This window comes from Ammospiza nelsoni, chromosome 5 (assembly GCF_027579445.1).
Source record: "Ammospiza nelsoni isolate bAmmNel1 chromosome 5, bAmmNel1.pri, whole genome shotgun sequence".
In the NCBI taxonomy this organism is placed as follows: Eukaryota; Metazoa; Chordata; class Aves; order Passeriformes; family Passerellidae; genus Ammospiza; species Ammospiza nelsoni.
The window spans coordinates 20,062,918-20,090,552 of NC_080637.1; the positions used below are offsets into that span (position 1 = coordinate 20,062,918).

Consider the following 27,635-nt stretch of genomic DNA (forward strand, 5'->3'; position numbering starts at 1 on the left):
CCGCCCCTCAGGCCCGGCGCTGCTGCAACGCGGCCTCAGCTCCGGCACCTCCGACCGCGGAGGGAAACGCCGGTTGGAGCGTTCGTGAATTTAAACCATTCCTGCAATTCTCACCCTGAACTGCCGCGGCTCGGCTGACAAACACATAACAACACGCGAGTGCCGGAAAGCAATGAGCGACGCCGGGCCCGAGCAGCCTTAGGACCGTATTTGCAAACAAATCTACTAACAGTACACTGTTTCCCCTCTTAATTCATGTTTTAATAAAGGCTTAGAAAAATACATATCAAAATGCAACACTAGAAATTCCATTGAAGAAAGGCAGGGAAAGGGGAAAGAGCTGAGCTATTACACAAGAAAATGCTTTTATCATTAAAACGCTGCGTTTAAAAAAAAAAAAAGGAGGAGGAGGCGTTTAGGCGAGACAGTGCGAGAGGGGAGAATGGCAAAAATCTCCTCTGTCAGGAAACAAATTTCCTGTTAGGAAAAATGCTGAAGCTAAAGTTTGGCCATTGGCTAGTTTCCAATTTAAATACCTTTTTGGACCTCAAAGGCCAGTTCAAAGAAACTCTAAACTGAAACAGAACATCTTAATGCTCTTCAGCTCTTCTTTGTGAAAAATCTTTCACATGACTTTTATTTTCTTTTGAAAGAGATTTTAATTTCAAAATGGTCAAGGAATGGGTATAATTTCCTCTCCAGGAATATCTGAAAACCAAAACAAATGAAAAGGGAAGCGCACTGAACAGTTAAAAAAGACAACTGCAAAGACAGATTTATTTATTCTGCATGATATAAAGTTATATAAAGTGGAACCCAGTAGGAACACCAGTATAAACATCATTTGAAGTGCCTGAAATCAAAAGGTCAAATTATTGAAGTCAATAAAAAAAAGTGCTCTTGAAAATTATCCCTAAATCACACCTGGAATACTACAAAACAAGGCATATCATGGCTATTGCCTTGGGATGTTTGTTTAATTTTGAGAATTTACATGATGTGGCCTTAGGCAACTACTAAGTCTCTGGAGATTTGGAGCTCTTATTTGTTATACTGATAATTTATGCTTGAAAAGAGGGCAGAGTGAAGTCCTCATATTTTCCTTTTCTTCTTTGCAAAATGATTCTGAAGTGAAATCAATTTCTGGAAGTCCCATCGTTCACTGAAAAGAACAGCAGTAAGGAAACCAGTTATTAACCAAGCTCATACCACATTCCTGGCCCCACAAGAATATTTTTATTGGAACCAGACCCCTGGTATTGGGCATTGCTTCTGAAAGATAGAATGAAGTTTTCTTTTAGAGATGCCCACCTGGATAACTGTTTGGTTTTCTTTTTGAAAAAGAGAAGTCCTTCAGCAAAAAAATATTTCTGGATAAGTATGCTTGAAAACATGCACACCTGCCTGGCCTGATTCCTCTACAAATGCAATGCCTGATCTCCAGCTCTTTGTAACTGTACTTGCAGCATGACTAATCATTATTGAGTTATTCGTGGAAAAGTTAAACATTTTAAAATATCATCTGGTTTGGTACTATACTCAGAAAACACATCAGCAATAAAAGCCAGGGCACATCACGTTACCCATTCTTTAAGCACATATTTTGGCTATTTCATTCCAAAATTTTGAAGTAACAGTATTCTAAGTCCCAAGGCTACAGCTGCTATGCTCTGAAATTTGGTGCTTTCCAGCTCAAGTGGCAGAATTAGAAGCATTCAGGGTTTCACCATTTGAAACATTCAGAGATTCACATTAGATCAATCTGGTCCCACTGACTTACAGGACTCAGTTGTATTTATATATAATCTTTTCAGAAATTTACTGTATATAAGAGTTAAAGATAAAATCAGATGACTTACCTGAACACTGAAGCATTTTCCATTCCTGCTGAAACTGGTCTCTTAATGCTTTTATTTTATTTACTTTTTCTTGGGTAGGAGGTACATAAATTCCAAAGGGAGGTGTAGAAGCACCTACTAATGCTTTGGCTACACTTTGCATTAAACTTATCTCTGTGTCCTAATTAGGAAGAAAAGAAAATACTCCTGTGAACCAAGTTCTCTTTGCTTCAGTGATACATGAAATATTTTAAAACAAGCTTTTGTAATTCAATTGCTAGCATTAGTAGTAAGAATGAGCAACCTCCCATTTACAAATAAAAATGTGTTAAAATGGAGTTTTTTTTCTGAAAAATGTAAATGAATTTTCATGTGTTGTTGTAAAACTTGTTTCTTTCAAATGGAGAAAGAATTTCACTTTTCCCTTTATGACTGAAGTGCTGGATTAAGGACAGAAAATAAGGACAGAAATAATGCTGGGCTAAGGGGAGCATGGAACTTGCTTACTTCATGGATCATTTACTTTCTATGAGTGGAAAATAGTAACGTATTTTGCTTATTCCAAAAGTTTACTCTTTTTGACTTCTCACAGTCTAAATCAGTATCATTTCCTTGCAGACACTGGATTTGAAATGTTGATGCTATATGAAGAGTATATTTGGAATACTGTAACACTGTTTTTAAGAGATAGAAGCATTTTTTCAAGTACTCTAAAAAGCCATGCACATGCATTAGAAAATCATGATACTGTTATGGAGCTACCTGCAGAGTACCAATATAAAAGTATCAATCTTTTTTTTTAACATGTATGCCTAATATCCTTTTATTGTCTGTGTTTACACTTCAGAATATCTCCATTTCATACTCCTAATTAGTAGTGTGCAAATACATTATTTTTGAATACTGCATATCAGTGTACAAATTATTTTAGCTTAGCCAATTTATGTATCAGCATTGTAAATTAAAACAAACAACATTTGAGAAAACTACAGAATAAATTATGTCAAAAATCCACTTAATTGGAGGCTTAATGAATAGCATGGGGAACAGATTAGAATAAGCATACATGAACAATTTTTTGTTGTTTCTCACTGAAGAAGAACTAGAGGGCACAAAAGTAACTAAAAGTTACTGTTTCATAGATCACACAGAGAAACTGTGTTACAATCACAGGATGCTGGAGCGGCCGAGAGTGGAAATTGAGTTGTTTATGTGACTAGACAAATTCATGGAAGATACATTCACTGACACTGATCACTGCTCCGGATACAGCCTCCAACTTCTAAATTCAAGCATCCTTTATGTGGTAGCATGTGGAAAAAGCCTAGGAAAAGTTTCTATATTTTTTATTTTCTTTCCCATGCTCTCTACCTGAAACACAAAGCTGGGGTACTCTGGCCCTCAATTATGTATTATCCCAATTAAGCTCACTTGAAGGCTATGTGCCCTTCTGATTTGTGTTCTGCAGGCTGGAAGTTGTGTGTGACAAAACATAGCACCAGGGAAAGGAGAGGAAATGTAGCGGTCTGCTATGAACAGAACAGCAGGCTGCTTTCAGGCACACTTGATGGAAAGAGGCCAGATTATTTAACAGACAGGAAGTGCCTCTTTCCAGGTCACAAATGAGCTGTGGATCTCAGATAAAAATGAAAGTTGTGGCAGATTGACAGAACACCTATGGTACACAGACATAACCTTGTGTTCATGCCTCTGCTTCCCCACTGCAGGCTGCAACAGCTGCCTACAGCTCGGTGTGCAACTGTCCTTGTTTTATTCTCAGGACAGACAGAACCCTGGGCAGGTTGTGCTGTGACCCCAGGGGTACCAAATACAGCATAAATACAGCCAGTATTTTCTACTGGGCAGCTTGAAGCAGTTCACACCAGTGTCTCTGCCAGACACTTTGAAGTACCATGGCTTAGCACCACTTACCTCAATCACAGCAAAAACTCGAGACTCAGCCAACCCTCGTAGTAATGCAACAAGCAGAGAAATCCCACTTATTCCAAGGTTCCTGTTTGGTCCAACAGCTATTACTGTTAGGTTTGGTTGATAACTATATGCTACAGGAAGAATGAATCCAAGCACAGCAGAAAAGAGATCATTTCCTCCAGCATCCTTTAACAACAACAACAAATTGGTTAGCACAAATTTAAACCCCCAGATTTCCAGATATAAAACAAAACAGAAAGATGACTCTCATAAACCTTTTGATTGGTCTAGGAAACAAGATACTGATCTATTTTCCTAGCAATTTTTATATTAACCATGCAGGATTATTCATCCTTTCCTTAGTGTCTTTGCAGTGTAACTCTGCCTTGCTGAAGATGAACTGCAGTAACTAGGGAAGGTTTCCTCAAACCTATGCATTCTAATACACTCTAAAGCTCTGAGAAGGAGTAGTAACCTGGCAAGGGCAAAAAAAGGAAAAAAATTTCAAAGGTCCAAAGTGGAGCAAGGGGTGCAATTCTCAATGTAATTTTATAAATTTGTAAATATATTATTTCTGTTAAAAAAAATTTCTCCTATGTTGTTTCTAGAAAGTGAATCTTACCTCTTTCCAGTTTAGAGAAATATAGTGTTTGCAACCAGTCTTTCTAGACTGTTCTTTCTCACAGATGTTTATGATAAGCATTTTTCTGTAAATAAAAAACCATTTGAGTATTTAATCAATTATTTCCCAATGGCATAAAAATGGAGTATTTTCCTTCATCATTCTTTATATACTAATACTAAATACAGGAGCAAATAACTATTTGCATTAGTACATTCTGAAATTTAAACAATTAAAACTGAAATTCTTTTTATGAATTTTTAAAAAGATGATTAAAGACTATTGGCAAATTACTTTTAAGAAAAAGGGGAGATAGAAAAAAATTATGTGTAAGTAAAGAAGACTTTCAGTAAGGAACTCTGCATCAGCAATATGTGCCTTCTGCAGTTAGAGGGGAGATAGGTCTCCTATTTAATTAACAATTGCTTTATTATGTTGTATTTTCAATAACAATCTAAATTTCAATCAATACAGAAGGATTATACTTCACCACCAAATGCATGAAATAGCATTTAGAGACAATAATTTCTCTTTGAATGTGTATTTGGGGATGTTTTGTATCATGTCTCAAGGTAAACTTCATAAATGTCAGCTCATGACTGATTCCTTAGTGCAGATTTCATCACACATATAGACAGATAAGAACATTCAGAAAGCCCTTGGGACTGTACCCCCTAATGTACAGGGAGGCCTCACCCATCTTCTGTGTTGGGTATCATCTGCATGTCTCCAACAAATACACAAAGCACTCTGCAGGAAACAAAAATTTACATCTATTAACAATTAATTTTTTTCAGTTAGTGTGATTTGTATAAAACTTTGTGTATAGATTAGAAGCATTAAAAAGACTGTATACTGAATTTGGTCCATTAAAAGTAGAAATAAAACACATTTAGGGCAGCTCATTTCTTTTATCAAATACTGGGGAGGAAAAACAAAAATCAAGAAATTGTCCCCAGGCCAAAGCCAATTACAATCTGACAAAGGAAGTGTAGGCTAGCACAGCCATCATCCTTACAAATGTTTTGCCTTTGGAAAGGCAAAAGGCTGTTGCTGGTGTATACACTGTTACCTGGATTAAATGTTGAAAATGCTATGCATGTGGGCATGCTATTTATTTTAAAATCAAGGTTTCACAGGCAATTTGCCATATTTGCCACATTTAGTATTTGATTTTGACATGTTGTCAAAGGGCTCTAAATGCAAACATACAAATTCACCTTTGAAATCCAAAACGAACAGAATGTCTTAGTGCAACAGCAGCAGAAAGAGCAGCTGTGGGTGATGCTGCAATTCCATTACACACCTACAAAATAAATTTTTCATTCAGAAGCAATGCTGCCAAAGATCAGGTCATTTTTAAAGTGTAACAGCTGTATTCATTATTTTCTACAGAAACATTATTATTTATTCCACAAACTGCACTATTATTTCAAAAGTATGGTGCTACACCAGAAGGCAACTGTAAAAATAACTTTTCCAGAGGAAGGCCACGTTTACTGGGTCTCTAGAATAGTCTACAAACTGTGCAGAAAAACACACCCTATGAAAAGGAGGTTTTTCCTGAATATTCTGACTCTTCCTTTAACCTAGGGAAGCTATTCTTTGTTGGAAAATACAACTGCCACAATACTCAGTCAACCCTTGAGTGTTCATTTGTGGTGTGTGCTTTGAACTCCACATAAAAGCTAAGCAAAAAGATATGTTTCCCCCTCATTCCTCCTCTTTGTCAGCACAAAATGTTAACTTACACCTGCAACTCATTAGAAGTTCTACTTCTTTTTACCAGTAATCATTTCTTAAAATCTATTTATAGGCTATCCTGGAGCTGTGTGCAGTTTATAAAGTCCAAAATTTGTCCCTGGGATCTTCACATGTGACTTCCAAGAGCAAGATGTCTTGGAAGAAAGAGGCCATTGTGGTAGTTACTCCTCCTTGTAGGTCTGGTACCCTAAAGAGAGCTTTTCACTCAAAGAGTGACTTATTATGATGTAATATTTTAAACTTGTTTTCAGTTCTTCTTCTCTGCTCATCCAAGATTTTACACATAAATATGGATATGCACCCTCTAAGCCTGCCCTCTCTTAATTCCTGACCCTGCAAGGATCAAAACACTGAACTAGAATTACTCTGTTCAGAATCAGAGCATTCAGCAGAGCTGTTGAAAACATCACTAAAAAGTGTGTGCATGCACATGCAAGTCAAAGTTTACTGTGTAAGCTTTGCACCTTAAGACATGAAAAGTATTGGCACTTCTTCAGATTTCTACTGTTCCTTACTGGTGCTTGATAGAGCAACCTCTGCTCCCCTTAACTGGAAGGCTTAATGCCTGTCACCCCCTGAGTCTGAGAGCAGTGAGTAGGCTCTTAGGGACTAATTCTGTGACTACCTACAGAAAGTCTGGACAATGAGTTGCCCAAAGATGGTTAGAAAGATGGATTGGGGTTAACAGCTATCCCTAAATAGTCCTTTTCTCATCTTGCATGCTCACTCTTATAGCCAAACACATTGTAGCTGAGATTAGTGGACTTGGGAGATAAATAATAACTAGTATCTGGGTAACAATATAGCAGAAGAAAAAAAATCAGAGGAATCCCCCTCTACCCCCACCCCCCAGACCAAGGAAGGATCTTATTACCTCCTTCTTAAGTATCTTATCTAGGATCACAAATGTACTGCCAAGAGAGAGCAAAGTTTTGTCTTCTTTCACAAGGTCTGCATAAAAGCCACTGTAAGTAAAATAAATTACATGAAGAAAAACTAGGTTAGAGGCAATACTGTCTTCAAAGGCAACACTGATAAGTGCTTTGCAATTAGTATTAATGAAGTACATTTTGTATAGGTGCTACACACTGATGCTCAGAAACCTGCTCTAGCAGGAAGATGACAACACCGGTGCCTGACAGTCTTCATCTCCCTAAAACTCTCTCCATTCTGCACTGGGAAGAAAACAAACATGTCTGATGCTATTCAGGAAACAGAATTCTGTCTAAATTAGACAAAGATATGACAAACATTGCATTTCTCAAATCAGAGCAGTTTGGTATTTTTTCCAGCTAGAAGTGAGTACAGAGCTTTAAGACAGCTTCCTAGCAAAATCTCTTTCTAAATTAATACATTTGCATTAGCTGTCCTATCTCTATTGAAAGAGTTATAGAGAAGAATATTGATTATTTAAAGGATTTCAGGTTATGAGTGCTATACAACACAAATGTCTTTATTTATAAAGGAAGAAACTCTGGCTGTAACTGAGTTGACTAAGGCCAAAAAGATGACCATGGCAGGCACAGAGCTAGATGACAGCCTGTACAGAGACCTCTCATCCTCTGTGGAAAATAAAATAAATAGGACCAACCTCACAAGAGCTTTTATTTCTGTTTCATCCATTTCCTTCACCAGCTGAACATGTTCAGGAAGAAAATGTTCTGAACCTTCAGAGCCAGTTGTTGCTGTTTTGATGGGAGGCACTGGAAATAGAATATTTTTCATGTGCAATTCCAAAAACCTTTCTACTTTGACAGTGTTGTTGTTGTTAGTTATCTGAGATTCATCTTCTGTGGAGGGATTTGAATTAGCCTTCTTTAGTAAGTGTGATTTGGTGCTCAAATTTTGTAAAAATGATGTATCTAGAGAAAAAGAAAGATGGGTTTCACAGGTATTAGTTTCTAAGCAATATGTTAATATTGGGATGTATTTATTCACAAATAGAATACATCAGTATTCACAGTATGCATATTTACTCCCATGCACTAGCTACAATACTTGCTGACACAGATGTTATTTCTTCAGTGCTACTACATTTATTTTCATCTAGTGAAAGGTTATATATTGTAATGAAGCTTATGCCCCTATTTTTGACAAAGAAAACAGCATCCTCAAACAAAGATATCAAAGTGCTACTTTTTGGCATGATGTTTGCCAGCTTCAGAGAGTTTTTTTTCTGACCAGCTGAAGACATGACCTCAAATGAAGCCCCATACTGCTTCATCAGTCATTTGATGACTAACTTGCTTGTTAGTCCACTGGTATTAATTTTAATAATTTTTCAATTTCTGTATAAATCCATTTATCAATAATATTTGCTTGAATGAAGAGAAACTACCTTCATAAGCCAACCATTTCCAGTAGGGTTTATGTGCTGCTCTCACATTTTGAATAGATTCAACAGCACTAAAAAATAAACCAGATTAACAGTATTAGTAATAATGAAAATCATAAAAGGAATCCTAACTTACTTCAACAAAAAATCAAAACCAAAAAGTCAAACTGAAAATGAAGAAATTTTGATTTCTTCCAAGAATTCAAATCGGAACAAGAGTCAATAGGCACATTGCTTGAAAAGATTAGAGTCAAAAAAGAAAGTGAAGAGCACATACAGCATGTACACACATTTATACATTGAGTGGAATCCCAACCCTGCTCTTGGAGGAAGCACACCTGTATGAGTTCAGGAAAAATTTGTCCGGTCAATGTTTTGCCAAGAGATTTTATCTACACAACATAAAGATTTAATTAGACTGACTCAAAAGCAAGACAATCTGTTCAGGAACTACGTAAATCACATACCCTGCTATTCTTTGCATTGAAGTCTCCTTTTTATCATCACTGGTTATATTATGGTATTATTATTTGGCACCACTATTTGCAGCACTATGGGCAAACAGTCCCATTGCATCAGCTATCATACAAACAGAATTCAGGTTGTGTTAAATCCAGAAGAAATTCTGTGTACTTGCAGATTACTTGTCAGGTGTTCAGGAGCTGGGCTGACATGTTGGATAAGTATGTAATCAACTTTCTATGACATAGGATGACAGCAATGTGAGATACCATAATTGGTAGAGAAGAAAAAGAGGGCACAGTGGGGTTATGGGATGTGCTAGGAGCAAAATAACAAGTTTTGCTCCATCAGTTTACCAAATGAAACTCAGCCTACAGTCTGTGTATATCCACACTGCTTCCCTGACTGATCCAAGCTCTGAGTTTTAACTAACACAGCCAGCTGGGAGGTGCTGCCAATAAAGGACATAAGGAGCATTTCAGCTAGAAAAAGCAGAGGACAGCTACTGAGCTGGGATAAAGATGGAGGACATGGAGATGTGGAGGAGATAATGCAAACAGGTAGAGAGAAAGACACTCTTTAGATGTCTTTAAGACACTTTTAAGATGTCTTTAGAAAGACACTCAGGCCCAAGGTTCAGAATGCTTTACTAGGTCACATTCCACCACTGTAGACACACAGTCTTAGTGTCTCTAAAAAGAAGTTAGACTTGAAATTTAATTATCTTGGTACAGTTCTACACAGTCAAGTGCTTTTGCACCCCAGAGCTCAATGCTCCAAATTCCAGAAACACAAGAATTCATCAAGACTGGCTTGCATAGCCTGAACTCTCAGTGATGAGAGAAAGGCTTGCCCCAGCTGTTGCTGTACTGCAGTGACTGAAGTGGCTCTGGGGTCTGAAGCACCACCCCTTGCAGCTGCATACCTTCCCAAATACTGGCTGTAGATAACTGGTATTACCTTGATTACAGCAGGATTATCTCAGCCTCCAGTGAGATGGATTTCTATAGGATAACAAGGCCTAAGGATAAAATGGCTTATAGTTTTATGCTGTAAGATCTCACAACTTGAAGTAATTCCAGAAACAAAAGTATATAAAACTGTACCTTGGAGGACTTTTTAAAAATGCAAGTTATCCAAAGTAGAACGCAATATATTATAACTACCATATTAAAACTTTACTTCAGCAAAGTGATCAAAGCATGCATGTCTTTAGTCTCTTTAAAAAACACATTAGTTGCTCTAAAATTCTTTATATGCTTACCTTAGACAAGGTGCCATTTCTCCAGTTATCTGAGGTACAGGATCTCCAAGCAAAGTTCTTACAGTCATGCACACTGATTCACCCAATGATTTCAAGTGGTATCCGCCCTAAAAAGTATTTTGTGTCAACTAAGGGACAAGTACTTTTAATATCTCTCTGAATTTCAACAGAGAAAATATACTATCCTTTTGAAATGTATCTGTATTTACAGAAACAGAAGATGATATGCAAGTGTAGGTAAGTCAATGATTTTTCAATATGAAAACAGTAACTTAGTGGCCACCTGCTGAACTTCACTGGCATCCCATGAGTGAACTCACTTCATCATAGTTCAGGTAACTTCAGAAATCAGTCATTTGCCATAAAAACACATGACTTCTCCGTTCCCATCTACAACATGCCATCTTCAACAGTCCTTGTGGAAGATTCCTTAGAAGGCAAATGCTATAACTGTCCTCTAAAATGGCTCTACAAGAGAAATCCCCCACAGCCTGACACTTTTAAGACATGGTTGCTTAACAGTTTGGCAGAATCTGGAGAAGAAGATGGATTTAAGACTGGTAGGTGACATGCAGGAAGCTATCTATCACCTATGGAGCAGTCACACCATCTGTGGTAGGAGTGAATGCTTACTTGCACTTCAGCTAATAGACAAAAATATCTATAATAACCTGCTACAGAGAAGGATGATGGAAGAAGGGCCATGCAAAACAAAAGGTCATGTGAATCAATTGATATACAGTTGACTCTTGAAGTCCTTGTTGGCAGCAATATTTCCACATATTTATTTACTTGAAAAGCCACTATTTTTCTAACATGCAGCAGAAATAAGGAGTTTCTCCTTTCAAAAGGAGAAAACATTTTAATTGTTTAAAAGAAGAATAAAAAAGAGCTCCTATAGAGCCTGCATACAGTCATTAAATCAAAAAAGAGGGAATTTTCTAAGTGTTCCATTACTAAGTAAGAGTATATTTATGTTAAAGGTTTTATAAAATCTGGAGTAAGGTGTGCTTGTAAAAACATTGGTGATACAGCCTATTCATTAAATACATTTAATGAGTTTGGGACTGTCAAGAGCAGTAGACTAATCACTGTTCACAAGAACTGAGCAGATTTGTGGAAGATATGTTTTTTTGAATGATAAGCATATGGCTCCTTTGTTTCAAAACTCTGTAGTGTAAGAGCACTGTCAAATCTTAGCCATTTTTGCATTCCTGCTACTCAAAAGAAAGATAAAAATAAGAAATTATTTTATTAAGAAGTTGTGCTTCCTAGCTTCTAGTTTGCCTTAAATGGCTTTACTACAAAGACCTTTCCCCTGAAAGTACATTTCAAAAGTCTTTACCTCTAGGATGACACACAGTTTTCCATTAGCTAACTGCATCAGGAAATGGGTAAGGTGGGCAAAAACCTCAGGAGTGGCATTCATCTGACCCTAAACCAAAGAAAAAATTTTAAGAGATGACACCTTGATTCAAAAACACTGTTAAGAAACCCAAACAAACAATCTGACATAGCCAAGTCTGAGATGGAGTACCAGAGCACTTGCCTCTCATCATATCAAACAGAATGCTGAACCAACTGCATTTAAGGAGGTGAAAAAAACCAACACAGTAATTACACATATCCCTTACACATATGGCATAATCTGTCTTTAGATGAGATGTCTTGTTGTAATATTGAATGAACAAAGGTCACCCTAAAGATTCAAGCATGTATTTTTAGCTTGATCAATGTGAATTTCACTTAGCAATCACAGGATTAAAACAGCAGGAATATTTTCCTAATAGATTCATGACTGACAACACAAAGACCACAAGTTACTTACTTCAGGGTCACCAATTCCAGCATCATATCCAGAGGAGACAATAACCAGTTCAGGATCAAACTGTTATAAAAGACAGACAGTTGCAGCACATCTTTAGGTCCTATTTTCAATTGTAGGGATTACAACTGTACCATGATCAGTTGCTATTTCAATTTGAATATGAACACAAGTAAGGATTCTCCTTGAATACATTACCCTTTTACACTATTTTTGTACATGCTGGAGAAGTTGCAGATGATTGTGTTGAATATGTAAAAGCTAAAATGCTATAAATACTATTCAGTTGATCAGGGCAACATCACACCAGCAGAATAAATGTATTAACTGTGCTACTGGCAATTACTGCATTTCTGTAAAATATTCAATGGTACCTGCTTTAGAAGCACTCAGGAAATGCTCTTTGGCACTAAAAAATTACCTCAAAAGCCATTGGAAGCAACACATGGAAAAACGCAGCAAGATAATCTGAATTTCCCATCCCAACCTGAAAAATATGAGAAACACAGGGTATGTTTTCCAGTTGGAATGATAAATTTTCTAAGGTTCTTCAAGACTGTAGGGAAAGATAGGAGAAGTTAAAGATGAGGGAATCTTATGAAGTACAGTAAAAAATCCTCTATTTAAGTAAAACACATAAATATCCACCATTTTTAATCTTAATGAGTTTCAGTCCTCTGCTAAACAAGGATGTAACTGTCTCCTGAAACACTTTTTGATTGGATGGCTAGGCAAGATATTAAATTAAAAATGAGTGCATAAATTCTTCTCTCCCTTTTATTTTTCAAACATTACCACATTCTGAGCCATATTTTTGCAGCAGACCTTCCCCTGACAGGAAGGATATACACTGTGCAAGACATTTGCCAAGCAAGTGAAGCAGGGAACTTACTCACAAAGTATTCCACAAAGGATGAGATACAAAACTATTGCTTTGTTGTGCTGTAAACAATATTTACCTTATTCCAAGGCAAATTTATGTTAAAACCTTTTCCTTTTCCCAGACCAACAGCATCATAATCGGATTCTTTGAGTGATGGCCAGAATTCCTGATGCTCATAGCGATGCCAAGAAAAGTACAAAATACTGGAAATAAAAAAAATAAAAACCCAATTTGACAAAAAGATTGTGGAAATTGCTTTATATCCTGAACCTGATGACTGCATGGCCTGAAAGCAAGAAAATAAAACTATCCTATCCTTTCTCATTAGTTTTCTCAAAGGATTTAGACTGTGAAAATTGGTAGAGTGGGTCCTATGCCAAAATTAACCTAAAAATTAACATGCTAAAAATTACTTATGTCACTTTCCAAAAAAAAATATAAATCTCACATATTTTATCCAACCACTACTTGAAGACTTTGACTGAGAGATTCATAAACAGATAACAGATGTACTACCTCAGTAGTGGCAAATCGACGTAATCATATTGCTTATTTTGTTATTCTTTAAAGTAAAAGAGATTTACATTTTATTTTGATTTAGATATTTACTTCTATTTTGTAACAAATGAAAAACAGAGAGACTAAAATAGCAAGGCCAATGTGTCATAAGATTCTAGTTTTAGAAGTTTAAGAAATCTTATTCTCTAGAAAGGCAGGCAATCTTAAACAGCTGACATAAAAGAAGAAAAAAAATCCTTCAAACCTTGGATCTTCTTCAAATATATATTGAGTTCCTTGCCCGTGGTGCACATCCCAGTCAACGATTAGGATTCTGTACAGATCAGTAAAAGAAGGAATTCAGAGGAAGAGCCACAGCATCTTAATCTACAGAAGATGTAAATGAAAAATGTTTTTCTGAACCAAAAGGAACATGACATCCAGAAAGCTCTAGACATTAATCTAAACTAGTACAAAGTCAAACTGTTGTTACACATTAAAAACTTCTCCAAAGTCAACCATGCACTTACCTCTGCAGACCATATTTCAGTTTTGCATATTCTGCTGCAATAGCCACGTTGTTGAACAAACAGAACCCATTAGCTGCATTCCTCTGGCTGTGGTGACCTGGAGGCCTGAACCAAAATTTGATGAATTATTCACAACAGAAGAGGTTTTGCTAACTGAAAATTTCCTCAGGTGTGTTCTTACCTGACTAACGCCATTCCATTGCGCACTTTCCCTGCCATCACAGCATCCACCAGCTGCAAAGCTGCTCCTACTGCCAGCCTGGCACAGTGGTAAGTGCTCTGAGAAAGAGAAACTCATCAGCTTAAAGAGGGCACCCACGAGTGCTTTAGCATCCCAACAGCAAACTGTCCTGACATAATTCCACCCCACTGAGGCTATACAAAGACAGCTGAAACAGAACTTTACAACACAGACTCCAATGTGCTTTCCCCTGTGATTACCAGTGATCACCAGAATCTTTCTAAGGATGCTCTCTGTGGAGCTGTCAAACATGCTTGATGGATGTATTGAGTGGAATAACATGACATCTTTGAAAAAAAGGAATGAAACCCTACAGAAACATAGCACAGAAGACTTCATCTCAATTTCATGGAACAACATTTAAGAGCAACTATTACCAAAATGTGATTTGCAGGTCACTAATGGTCTACAGTGACATTAAGTGACAAAAATAGAGCTAAATTTTGAGTAGTGCATTATCCTGGTGTGATACAATTACAAAATAGATGACAGGACACTTGAGCAATTTAAATTACAGCATTATACTAAACTAGAAACAGAAAATTACAATATCATAAATAAATGTGAGACTACATCAGTAGCAAAAAAAGTATTTTTAATCATCCCCTTCTTAGAAAAATTCCACTCAGGTGCAGTAACAGAAATAGTGGTAACTCCCAAGAGAGGAAGCAGTTTAACTTACACACCGGATGAAAGAAAAAAGCATCATAATTTTCAGAGACCCTTTTCAGCTCCTCCTCATTCATTGTCTGAGTGCTTTTTGCCACTTCCAAGTGCTCTAAACTGCAGGAGAAAGAGATTAACACAACACTTAAATAAGCAACTATAAATATTTTTTAGAAGTTAACTTGTATTCCTATGTATAAATCAGCATTCATTGCTTAAGACCCCACAGAGTGAGAATGTAGATTTAGTGGAATAGCAGATTCATAATTCAGCACCTATGCCATACTCAACATTGTGACACATTTTCCATTGAAATTAATGAAAGCCATTGCATTTTGGAACAGTCTTTTCAAATGGATCAAAATATAATCTAGAGGTATGAGATCTGCTGTTTCATTGGATTAATCTGAATGAAAGTTAAGTTTCAGACCTGTGAACCAGCAGGATCTCCTCCTCACTTCCTTCTCTGACGGGCACATGGACACACCTTTCCACAAGATGGTAACTTCTAAGCTGCTCATAGGAGGATGAAAGTCTTTCTGGCACTTCAATATCACAAATGGGACTAAAAAGAAACAATAATTATATTACTGTAATACTAAATCAGCACAGGTAACTAATACACTTCATAAAGCCTAGCTTTTAACTCCCCATTTTAAGAAAATTCATTACCGTCAAAGAGAGATACATGAGAGTATGTAAAAATGGAAAAAAATTCTTGAAGCATTTTATGTTTCAGAACTCAGTCAGAAATTGATTCTAAAATATGTAAGCAAAACTGAGTCTTAAAAAAATCCCAAACAAACAATACAGTAGCATCATTTTTTGTTTCTTCTCTCACTGGTAAAAAGTTGCTTAACTACAGACATGGGAATGCTGCAATTAAAACCTGTAGGCTACAATGAAGGTGAACAGAGAAGAAGCAGGTGTGGGAGAGAAGACAATGGATTGTTACTCTGTGCACTGCAAAGAAACTCCTCTGATTTATGCAAATTTACGTAATATTATATTACATAATATTATTACGTAAAATATACCAATTTCTAACTTAATGTAATTGACATGTTTCAGCTGAGTGAGTATATCTGTACACTTTTCCAAGGTCAATGATACTTTAATTTTATAAACAATTTAATTAGCTTAAAACACATTATTTAGGGGACTGCTCAGATGCCTCATCCTAACATCTCTTGTTAAGCTCTCCCAGACTGGATGCCTGCAGCTTTTTAAATCCAGTTTCAGATAATCATTACAGTATCTAGATACAAATTATGAATAAAATATTTTTTTCCTCTTAGAGGAAAGACTTTCTTTTTACTTGGAAATGACAGGAAATAATACGAGATACTTCCTATTACATTTACAAAACATGCATTTATTTGGCACTGCTCTCACGAGTCCTAACAAGAATCCATTAATAAAAACAACAGCAGTGACTTACTCATTCCAAAGTAGTTTGTGAGTGGTCATCTCCTCATCATAAATCAGCGCTGTTCCTGAAGCCATTGCTACAACTGAGCAGAACAAAACCACTAAGATTTCACAGCAGAACTAAACTTACACCAGTTGCTATCACATTAGATAGTGAGAATGAAAGTACAGAGCATATCTGCTTGCACGACAGCTTTGTACTTTAAACTTCGTACTTACAGAGCGAAATCAAAGGGAAACATGAAGGACTCAGATTCTGACAAAAGCGTACCCCCCGAAACCGGGTGCAGGCAGGCAGGATTCACAGAGACCGAGCGCTCCAGAGCCGGGCGCTGGCACTCCGGCTGCGGGGCTCACCCGGCTCCCCGAACCCCCGTGCGAGCAGCGGGGGCTCCGAGCCCAGGCCGCTCCTCCCCTCATGGCACACAGACTCACCTGTGCGCCCGCCCAACAGCGCGGGGACAACTGGAGCTACAGAGCCACAAAGTAGGAACAACGGGATTGCATACACCGCGGCACAACAGTTACAGGGATTCGTCTGGTTTAGAACTTCATCGGTCTCTCACAAACCCCAGAGAGACGCTGAAGAGAGGCAAAGAAGCCGACGGGCAGGCAGCGAATGCGAGCGCGCTGCTGCCGGCCGTGGGGCCGCGTACCTGGGCCGCCGCTCGCGTACCGCGGAGCCCCGCAGCCCCTCACGGAAACCAGCCCGGCCCTGCAGCCTCCCACGGAACCAGCCCGGCCCCGCGCCCGGCCGACGCCTTCCGAGGGCGGGGAGGGCGGCGCGTCCCGGGGCTGGCTGTGGGCGTGCCGAGCGCAGCCCCGCCCCGGCCCTGCAGGAGCGCGGCTTGAGGCGCCGTTCGAGTGACGCTGCGGAGCTCCGGGGCCCACAACCGCTGGAGGGGTTTTAGCGTGGAACTGACCCAAGAGCGAAACACCCCCAGCCCCTGTGGGCTGTGTGGCATCTTCTGGCATAATGAAAAATAAAGAGCGAGCCTGGACCAAAGGGGTGACTGCTCCTTTTCCGCAGAATGATGGGTCCGGGCGCTGATGCCTCTCCTGCCCGTCCGAGGCGGGCCGGGACAGCCGGCCCGTGTGTGTACACAGCGTCTTTCATTACTGACCGCATTTTTACTGGTTTCTTTCCCTCGCTTTTTTCTACGAGATTTCCCAGTTCATGGTAGAAAATGATGGAACAGGTGTCATCGCATTCCATAGCCTCATACAAACCTGCACTTTTGGGGAATGTATCCGAACCCCAGATCATTACAGGTGCGAATTTTAGAGATCTACTGCTCATAAACTTTTCCCGTATTTGTTTAAAGAAAATATAATAATAGACACTGTATTATTGAAGTAGTTTCTAATTTATGTATTACCACCTGTTACTGTGTTTATTATACACATTTATAAAACTAAAGTCAAGTCCTGTCCATCTTCACGTAGTCTTTAATTTCCGTGTATTGCACTGACCATGAGGATGCTAATCATCTGCCTTCTGTAATTTTTTTAATGTTTTGACTCCATTATTTCCCTGCAGATCATTTGGAGAACGAGTAAATTTTATAAATTAACTTTTGTAATGTGTTTGAAAATGAAAAGAGACTTTTCAGAAGCAGGGGTTTGATTTGTGACACCCAGTAACCAAATTTTCTTGCGACTGGGACCAAAGATACCGTGTTAATTATTCTTCTTTTTATTCCACTCTGATTCCGGCGAAAGCCACCAGCAGAGGGCCGCCTCCTTTCGAAATACTCCAACGGGAGACAATGAGGCAGATTCATGACGCACTAGGCAAGGGAAAGGTTAGCTAACTGGAGAAAATGGTAGAGCAAGAGGTATAGACAAATACATTGAAAGCGGCTGGATTTGAAACTGGTTTATGCTGAGTTTTACACATATTACATATTTTTTTAAAATCATAACTCAAAGAAATATTTATCCATAGCTGTCTGAGTTCCAACAGGACGAGAGAAGTTGTAACACTACCAAAAGGAAGCCTGATAACAAATGTGGTTTGAGTTCAACTTACAATACCATTTAAAAGGAAATGAAAGCTTTATTTTCAACTTATAATACATTCCTATGTACAAGATAGGTTTGGCATGAGAAATATAATCATCTTTTTACAAATAATACGATAAATATTTACAAGCATTTATGTTGTCTCCACTTCTGAGTGGCCAGAGTCAGCTGGGAGTCCTTCCTCTGCCAGCGATAAACCTGTTTGACCAAAATGATGCCCTCTTCAATGTTCCCCACAAGGAGATACACCATGGGACGGTGGGTTGGGCTCATCCTCTCTATACATTTTTCATTAATTAGCAGCCACTGTTGTATCATACTCTGGGTTTCGTAGGGCAACAGTGAGCCCTGGGTAATGAATTCCACCTGGCATTCAATGTTATACTCCTGGTCCTCAAATGCTGTTCTCTTCTTGGACAGCTTTACTTTCACTGCTAAGGAAAAAGGAAAAGGAAGTGCAAGTCAGACCATTTCTCAAATGCAATAGAAAACAGTACCAGTGAAAACAGGAAAATTCCTTGAAAATATTATTATAATTTATGTTGATAGAGTATGGTGAGGCCTTTTCCAGGAGAAGTTTAAAACATTTTTGAAAAATAAATTTTATGTAGTAAAGGGGTTTTTTTTCCATTTAATTAGGTGACTAGGAAAAAATATTTTCACAAGCATGAGTAATTTATTTTTACCATCACCATGTTATGTCAGACTTTGAGTAATTACATATTGTAAGCTGTTGGTCTTATTCTTGTATGACAAAACTGCCCAGCAACTGCCCAAGCAATTTTCCTGAAATTCGCCTTGTCTGTGTGTGGAATTCCTAGGATACCACCCTTTTAGATATTCCCTTTTCACTATACGCACTACCTACCCCACTTGACTCCATCAACAATTTTTAGCATGACATTTGTCTGTATTTCTTGATCTAATGTCAGCCAAGTTGCTGAAAGTCTTTGCACTGCCATCAAAGGCTTTCCAGGAAGTCTCTAGGGCAAACTCCACTCATCACTCCAACAAGGCAACAGGAGGTAAGAATTCCTTCTACTGATATTATTTTCTGAGTCTCCCTCTCAGTAAGTTAGGTATCACGAAAAAACTCATTCACAAAAGTAGCAGACATACACCATATACTGGTAAAACACTAAATCTTTACTTTCTGCTTAAATGATAATAAAAGGCAAACTTGCTTATTTGGCTGCTTTTGACAGAAATATTTTAAATAAACATGTTGTAGCCAACTAGACCAGAACAGCTATTTGGCTGGAAACCAGATCATTGATAAATCTTTCATGCACAATAAATCCTCCTTATATTTAGATTAGAAATAACTTATTCTGAAATTCAACCTAAAGCTAAATTAGCAGCCAGACTCTTAATCCTTTGAAATCCCTGCAGAAACTGTCACTAACTGTAATTCTACTTCTAAGCATTTCGAAGAAGAGTTGTTAGTCTCTTCAACACCAGGTACATTAGCAAGGACTTACCAAAGTTACTGTCACAGAAAACTTCAAGAACTCTTTTGTGTGTAAAGAATTCCTCCACGGCTGGGCAAGTCTGGCAGGTAGGCTTTGGTAGGACTGATAAGAAATTACAAAGTCTCATTGTTATCTTTTAGAATAATTAGTTTTAATTTTCTGCTGCCAAAGCTGAGAACCCACTGTTTAACCACAGAAATGACAGAGAAAATACACATCAAATACAGGGCCAGTGATAATAGGTAAAAAGTCAACACACTTCTCTGAAAAAAAGGCTAGAGATTAAAAGGAGTTTCATTTCCCATGCCCATTCAGCCCTTGTTCTGACTGACAAGATCAATTATCAGCAACAAATAAGGTAACAAATACAGTATAATTTTTAACGCAACTACAGTGGGTGGTAAGGGGTTAGGTGGCTGATTCTGTCAGTCCCTCTGGGATCAGCTGCACTATAAGCCTGTGAATATACATGAATTTAGGTGTGCTAGCAGCAACTGAACCTTACTCTTTTCCATAGAGTTAGTAAGTGGGAGTACATTTGAAGATTTGAACATTTATGCCAAGATAACTCATGCTTCTTTAAGGAAAATCAGATAAAATAATCCAAATTTTACTAAACCGATTTGAAAACCAGTTTGTTGTACACATAAAAGCATCTGTGCTAAGGGCCATTGATAAGTCTGTAATGAGCAATTCCAGCACGGTGTGCTGTGTGTATGGCAGTGCCCAGAGCTGGGCAGGGTGGTGCTGCAGGTGGTGGAGGCACTACCACAGCACAGCCCCTGCACGGCTGACCCCAGCCCTGGGCTCGCTGCAGCTCACAGTGCTGGCACCCTGCCCATCCTCACGGACACTGGAGCAGGACAGCCACACCTGGCTGCATGACAGAACCACAGGAACAGTGTCCCTGGGATCTCCCTGATTCCCAGGAACACGGGGCATGGCCACCCTCCCCTCACATCCCGAGCTACCTTTGTGCAGGTGTTTGTAGTCCTTGGAGAGCGGTGCCAGGCACGTGTCCTCATCACCAGGGAAGCGGTCGCAGTCCAGGCTGGCCGGCCAGGGCTGCCCCTGGCACAGCAGCACGGGGGCACAGCTGGCACGGACAGAGGCACACATGCTCCTGCAGGGCTGGATGAACCTGTGTGCGAGCAACACCGGGCTCAGGCAGCTCAGGGGTAACACCAACTATTGCAACAGTGATGCCTGGGCAAAGTACAGCATCCTTGCTGACATTCAACATCCTTCAATAATAATATCATTCCAGAAGCAGCAGCTGTGCAAATTATGCAAGCAGTCTCTGTATGGACTGAGCTTACAATATTTAGTTATGATTTTAATAATACATTTATGACAACCTGAGAAAAGCTTCAGTATGAGCCTGATTCTATTAGCTGTAGGTGCTTCAACCCTAAATGAATAAGAATAAAGTTCAGCTGTAACAAAATAAAACATCATATCCTTTGACAACACTGTTCATGTTCCCAAGGCAAACTAAAATTGAAGTGGAACAAGTTTTCAGTACTTTTTTTTCATACTTGATGAATACAAAAAAGCTAGCAGAAATTTACTTCAGAAATTACTTCAGAATAACAAAAATTACTTCAGAAAAAGTAGAGATCACCTTTAGATTATGATAAACATTCATTTGATTTCATTCCTGTTCTGGCAAATAAAGGCTGGAGTTTTGTACTGTGCTGTGATACTTACGTATCTAAACAGATGGGTGCAAACAGGGAGCACAGGAACGTCCCCACGTGAGGGTGACAGTCTGTGTTTACAAGGTGCTGCCAGGTGCTGGATTTTTGGATAACCTCTGCCATGCTTGTGTGTCCCATCAGGTTGGGAAGTCTCATTTCAGAGTATCCAATCTTGTGGCACATGCCCATCTCCTTGGGTATCATGACGCATTTCGTGGATAATCCAATGTCCAAGGCTGTTGCCACCCTTAGGAAACCATTCATGGCAAAAACAAGAATTTCTGCAGTCAATAACATCTTCCAGTGACTCCTGGACTGCTGAACAGGAAGCTGTCAAACCACTCAAGTGCAGAGGCATGCCGAAAACCTTGTGGCTTATATATCCCAAGAGCTTAATGAACTCTTGGTTATCAACAGCTTATCAAATAACTCGAGACAAGACCGGGTCTTATTGCCTAATCAAGGGATTGTTGTGACAGCCAGGGAGGTGGAGAAAAAGTATAGATGTATGTTCCCCAAGGACACTGATTTGGAAGAGCCTTTCTCACGTCCCACGGTGTCAGTGGCTGCAGCATGCTAGGCAGCATATTAAACTTTGACACCTGGAAGGTTCTCTGTGCTTTCAAAAACAAATTAAGAGATCCCCCAGAAAAAGGGTTGGGCAGACATGCTGTCTCCTGGGGCTTCTGTGTCTCCTTTGTTTTCAGACACTGCTGACATGACAGAAAAACCAGCCCAGATTGACTTATCAAGTGAAAATGTTTTGCTTGTGCTAATGGCCCATGTCTCTTCCACAGTTTTACAATGTAGAAGAGGCACTTTCTTTTATCAAGCACTGTAAAAGAGACAGACATCTGCCATTAAGTGAGTATTTTGACTGGAAATTTGGATTCCTATTCTCAGACATGCTAAAGGCCTCAACTGCTATTAATTTTAATAGACACCTGAAAATACAGAATTGAATTTGTAGCACTGTTGTGAGTATCAGTATTTAATCAGGAAAAAAATCAATTACACATTTTTATTATTTTGAATGAAGCTGTCTACATTTAAAAATGCTCAAATAATGCAGCATTTTAACTATTTATTAATAAATTATAATTATAATTATATTAAAGTGTATGAAAGCAAATTATACCAGACGTGTACTTCTTCTGTTCATAGCACCAAAAAATGGTGTTATCACTGTTAGTACAGCTCTTTGCTATAGAGAAGTTGGGAACTAATTAAGATGAAAAAGGATCTGAGTAATGCATAGCTTACCTATTATGAACAGAAAAGTCAGTTTATGAATTTAAAAAGCTGAAGATCTAAACAAAGCATTTTGTGGAGATTTTTTTATTTTATGAAAATACCTTTTTTCCAGTTAGTTATGGACATTAATTTTTATTTTCACACCTGGTTACATGATTTATTAGCGGAAATGTTTAGGTATTAATAAGTTGTAGTTGGGTCTACTGTAAAATATTTGTCTTGGGTATTAGGCTAAAATAAGTACGTTCATAATGGTGTATCATCTAGTATTACTGATGCTTGATTGAAATGCACTTCTTCAGAAACTATAGCTTTTTGTGCTTATACTGAGATGTAGCACAGTTAGACAATGCATCACACATAATTTACATGTTTATACTTAAAGGTGAGGTTACTAATCCTAGAATCTTTGAAACCAAAGACAACCCCCTACTAATTCCTCCTTGGCTGCCTTCTTTATTCTGAACTACTAGTAAAATTACAGTATCTGTTTAAATAAGTAGAAAAAAATGACAGCATGCAAGGTCCCAGGAACTAAAAAATCACAGAATCACAGAATCACAGGTTGGAAGAGACCTTCAAGATCATCCAATCCAACCTGTTCTCTGACACCTCAACCAACCATGGCACCGAGTGCCAAATGTATTTAAAACAACTGTCAGTTTTTCTTCTCATGCTTTGTTCCCAAATGGTGTTTTTTTTTCCCAGCAAATGCGGCTTCTCTGTATCCCTTACCTCACCTCAAGGCAGAGAACTGAATACCTAACCAGGCTGACTCAGGCCTGGTGATAGCTTCCCTTTGACAGGTGCTCCATGTATTTCTTAGGCAGTTAGAGCCTGCAGCAAGAGTCCCATCCTTGCTAAATCTGTGCAGGTACATCTGCAAGGCACAGCTTCACACAGCTCCTCTTGCTACCATTTTGCAGTGAAATGACTTCACAGTTGTTTAACCCAAGGAGAGGCAGGTCCAGGCTGAGCCAACTGCACAACCCTTTGTCTAGTAATTTTATTAAATTAATCAAATTCCTCTCTGTCTCCAGTGATATTCTTCTGTAATACTGCTCTCATCTGATTACTATCTGAAAGTAGGTGGCAAGATCCCTGATGAAAGAAGCATGTGGAGCACGGTATTACATGCAGATTTCTAAATTGTATAAAACATAAAGTAAGAAAGAGTATTTGGTTTCTCAATTATTTGGATGTTTTTCTCTGTGTTTTTTTCAGGGACTGTCTCACAACCTACAAGAAAGTCTGATTCATCTTAAAACCTGACCCAGCATTGTTTCCTGCCAGGCTTCCCAGGGAGGAGGTCATTTATGAGGCACTGTGGAGCTGTGCTTTAAAGTATCTTTTAGTCTCTTAAAGGCATCCAACTATCTTTTGATGCTTTGCTTTTGGAGAGCTGACTTTTGGTAGACTCAAGGGTTGAACAACTGCCACCAGTTTCAAGAGAAAAACCTGCCTAAATGCTTTTGCTGGATGCCCATGACTGCACTGGGTCCAAGGGTGGTTCTGAAGCAAGATCATTATCCATAATTCAGTAATTTTGGATAGCCATCTTCTGTCAGGAACGATTTATGGGGAGCTTCTGATTCTCTTCTGGAAGCGACTTGGTTCAAGTGGGTCAAATTTCTTACCCTGTGCTATTTTCAGTGACATAACTTATTAAGAAATTTACCAATTTAAGATCCTTTTCACTCCTGGGTCACTTTTAAGTAAGGGACAGTGCTTCAGTTCAGGCTCAATTATTTTCATGTTCTTCATGAGCAGATGTTACCTTTGAACTTGGTTTGACAGGAAGCCTTTATAATTTTAATTTTAGCAGGAGTCTTGCAGAACAATTATTAAAAGTGAGCATGTAGAGTATATTACCATTGCTTGGAGAGTGCTACGGGTCAGCAGATGTTGGCAGAAGCATGACCTGCAGCACCCATGTTGCTGTGCCATAAATTCTTTTTTTTTTTTTTTTTTTTTTGCAAACAGCTGCTCATTTAATGGGGAAAAAACATCAAGCAAATATACACACAGATTGATTTTGTGAACACAGTAAACTGTTTTACTGTTGCCACACTATCTAAACCTTCAGATTGCACAAAAACTTGTGGCTCAGCATTTCTTTTTGGAGTGATATATGTCTGTAGAAGGTGTTTGAACAAAGACTGACTAAGGTGAAAAAAAAAATATTATCATGGCAATTGCAGTGCCTGCATACAGTTAGAGATCTCAAAATCTGGAGTGCAGCTACTGCTCTCTGAGACTTCTGAGGAAAGCCGTGTGGTGTTTCCCTTAGCCACAGGCTGCATTTATTGTTCCTGGATATGAGCAAGGGACACCTGCTGATGGACCCTGATAAGAGGAGCAGTGGCTGGAGGCTCCCTGCCTGCCCACCTCTGAGCCCTCTCCTTTGACTGTTACCAGGGAGACAGACAGAGATTAACCAGGAGCCACCCATCAGAGCCCAGTAAGAAACAGGATTGAAATTTTCTTCAAAGAAAGCAGGGGGTTGAGAGCAAATTTGCAGATGTAGGGATTTTTGGTTTTAATCTAAACATTTGTTGCAATATTTGGCTGGAGTCATTTTTAACTGGAGTCAATTGCAGAGATGCAAGGCTCCCAGACAAAGATCAAAGCTTGTAACCATGTAAGAAGGCAGGGGAGAGGTGGTCCTTGTTCTGATGAAAGCTTTGCTCAACTAACATCTTTAATCTGCAGTGCAGGATTTACTTCATAACATTTCCTTTGCTTTATAAAAAAATAATTAGGCCACATGTGGTATCTGTGAAACAGAAGAGACAGAGTCATGGATGCCTTTGAATGCCTTTGAAAAGGCCTCATTAATTTATTTGTCACAATAGCTTTACCATTGGTTCAATTTTTAAAGGACAGAAATATATTTCCTTATAAATCTGTAGTGGAAATTGTTACAGGCTGACTGCTTTGGCATGCTCAGCACTGTCCTTTCTACTGTCAGTTGATTAACTGAAAGTTTGTTTTAATAGTGAAATTCCCTGCTTTGGGTGACCCAAACTTAGTTTCTGACTCTGCCACATTTCTTCTGGAAGCTTTAACCCTGCTGCACTGTCCTCCTGCACACACAGATTGTCCTGGTTAACAACGATGGGGGGATGCTGGAGTTAAACACGTTCAAATATGAAGTGTTCAGATGCTACAAGAGTGGGGAGAGGGCATGTAAATACCCACCCAGATCCCAGGAGTATCACTCAGAGCACAAGGGTGTTGAATACTACACAAAAACTGGATAAGTAGCATTTCCTAAGTAGGCCAAATCAGTCAGCCAAAAGAAGGACACAGGAAGATGAGGTGACTTCTAACCAGCTAGGAGCTAACTCAGGCATACAAATCTGAGCTTTGACATCACCATGTTCATCAACCCATTCAGCTTCTGGAGGTCCTGCCCAGCAATGTTTTGTCAATGCAGAGCAGGACAATTTGTGTGAGGTGATGTTAGAGGAAGAACTGAAATCCAGCACTGACTTACTAGAGGCACATTCACAAAATTGCATTTAGGCCATGTCCTGGGTGCTGCACATCAGGGCCTTGTGGTGAACACCACATTGGTTAAATGCTGTGTGAAGCTGTTTGCTTTCAAGGTGGCTGAAAATAGGAAAGAAATGCTGGCACAGCTGTTAAGAAAGTGAATTTTTGTTTTTCAGCCATAAAAACCATGGCAATAATATTAGTTTTGCTCCAGGGGTAAGCAAATTCCAAATAATAGCTTTCAGGTGGGAGCAAAATACAGTCTGTCTGAATTTAGGGTTTTACTCTATTGATCGTGTACCAGATGAGCACCTTCCCCCTCCAGCCAGCAGTAATAGCCATTCTTCTCTGTTCTGACCCAGGTAAAAAAATTCAATGTGTTAGGGTACTTTTATTCCTTGGTATTGGTTTGCTGCATTGGCTAATATCTTTCTTTTTATTCTTGAGACAGTTTTACTGGATTTCAATTTTGTTTTGCTCCAATTTAATTTTGTGAAAGAAGGACTATTTGACAAATGGAGTATTATGTATTTCAGGCATAGAAAAGCTCCTCTTTTCTTTTAGACTTAAGTAGCTTTTGCAGTCTTTTGGCAACTGGGCTGATGCTGGTTCTCCCTCTATCAAATTTCTATCATAGCTGAGTCCCCTGTCATGTACTGTCTGTCACAAACAGCTCCAAATCAAATAAAAAGTGAAGTTAAACACAGAGCTTATTGAATTGTTTCTAACCTCTGTGAACATAAGGGAATACAAGTAGACTCACACTCTTTCCTAGGGAGAAAGGGGAGCAGCTCCAAGTACACATTACATCCCAGCTATGTGTAGTCCACTGAGAAAGTAAACCCTGTCACCTTGTCCATTCCCCCTCCCCGATCCTTTCTTTGTCTGCGGTCTGTAGCCAACCAGTGATCATCAAGATAAGACAAAACCACATTAAGTCTTGAAAATCGCGTCTGGCTTCTGGCTGCCACTGGAGATAGCTCTATCAGTTAAACAAGCCAAGCCCCGGGAGAGTGCTCTGCTGACTCCAGCACGCCTGGAGCCCATCCCTTTCAAGTCGCCTGGCAGCATTTCGCATTTCACTTGTGTGGCACCCGCAGGAAATGCTCTTGGCATCTGACCTCTTCTCAACACACGGCAGGCCATGATGCACTTTCACACCATGGGAAGCTGCAGACCTGAAGCTCCCGTTTAAAAGGAAAACTTCAGCCTAAATACTTTGTTGAATAAGCAACATTTAAATAATTTCTGTAATGTTTCACAAATACACAGATGTGCTTCAAATACCTGAATCAGGTATAATGGCCAAGTCTTCTTTAAGCAAGATTCCCATTGGCATTTGCATAATTTTTTCTTGAATAATGTAGATTCATAAAATTATTCATAGATTCACAA

The 27,635-nt window shown here is 38.9% G+C and overlaps 2 protein-coding genes across 4 annotated transcripts; both read right to left on the minus strand.

Annotated features, from left to right (window-relative positions):
* Positions 1-742: 742 nt before the first annotated feature.
* Positions 743-17,024, minus strand: HDAC10 (histone deacetylase 10). 3 transcript variants are annotated; one of them, XM_059472449.1, is made up of 21 exons: positions 16,948-17,024; positions 16,302-16,374; positions 15,291-15,425; positions 14,881-14,977; positions 14,135-14,232; positions 13,954-14,058; positions 13,689-13,757; positions 13,002-13,128; positions 12,464-12,529; positions 12,046-12,105; positions 11,563-11,652; positions 10,218-10,324; positions 8,495-8,562; positions 7,748-8,018; positions 7,031-7,121; positions 5,613-5,698; positions 5,089-5,142; positions 4,393-4,477; positions 3,771-3,956; positions 1,860-2,019; positions 743-1,162 (listed from the first exon to the last, which is right to left on the minus strand). In XM_059472449.1, the coding sequence occupies exons 2-21, from the start codon at positions 16,364-16,366 to the stop codon at positions 1,137-1,139; spliced, it is 2,046 nt and encodes a 681-aa protein (XP_059328432.1). In that variant the 5' UTR covers positions 16,367-16,374; positions 16,948-17,024; the 3' UTR covers positions 743-1,136. The 3 variants fall into 3 exon arrangements, with proteins under 3 accessions (XP_059328432.1, XP_059328431.1, XP_059328433.1); XM_059472448.1 differs by having other exon boundaries at positions 16,727-16,965; XM_059472450.1 differs by lacking the exons at positions 15,291-15,425; positions 16,302-16,374; positions 16,948-17,024 and having other exon boundaries at positions 14,135-14,230; positions 14,877-14,909.
* Positions 17,025-18,330: 1,306 nt separating this feature from the next.
* Positions 18,331-21,785, minus strand: LOC132073921 (secreted frizzled-related protein 2-like). The gene is made up of 4 exons (XM_059473234.1): positions 21,499-21,785; positions 20,760-20,929; positions 19,798-19,890; positions 18,331-18,750 (listed from the first exon to the last, which is right to left on the minus strand). The coding sequence occupies exons 1-4, from the start codon at positions 21,783-21,785 to the stop codon at positions 18,440-18,442; spliced, it is 861 nt and encodes a 286-aa protein (XP_059329217.1). The 3' UTR covers positions 18,331-18,439.
* Between the last annotated feature and the right edge of the window lie 5,850 nt (positions 21,786-27,635).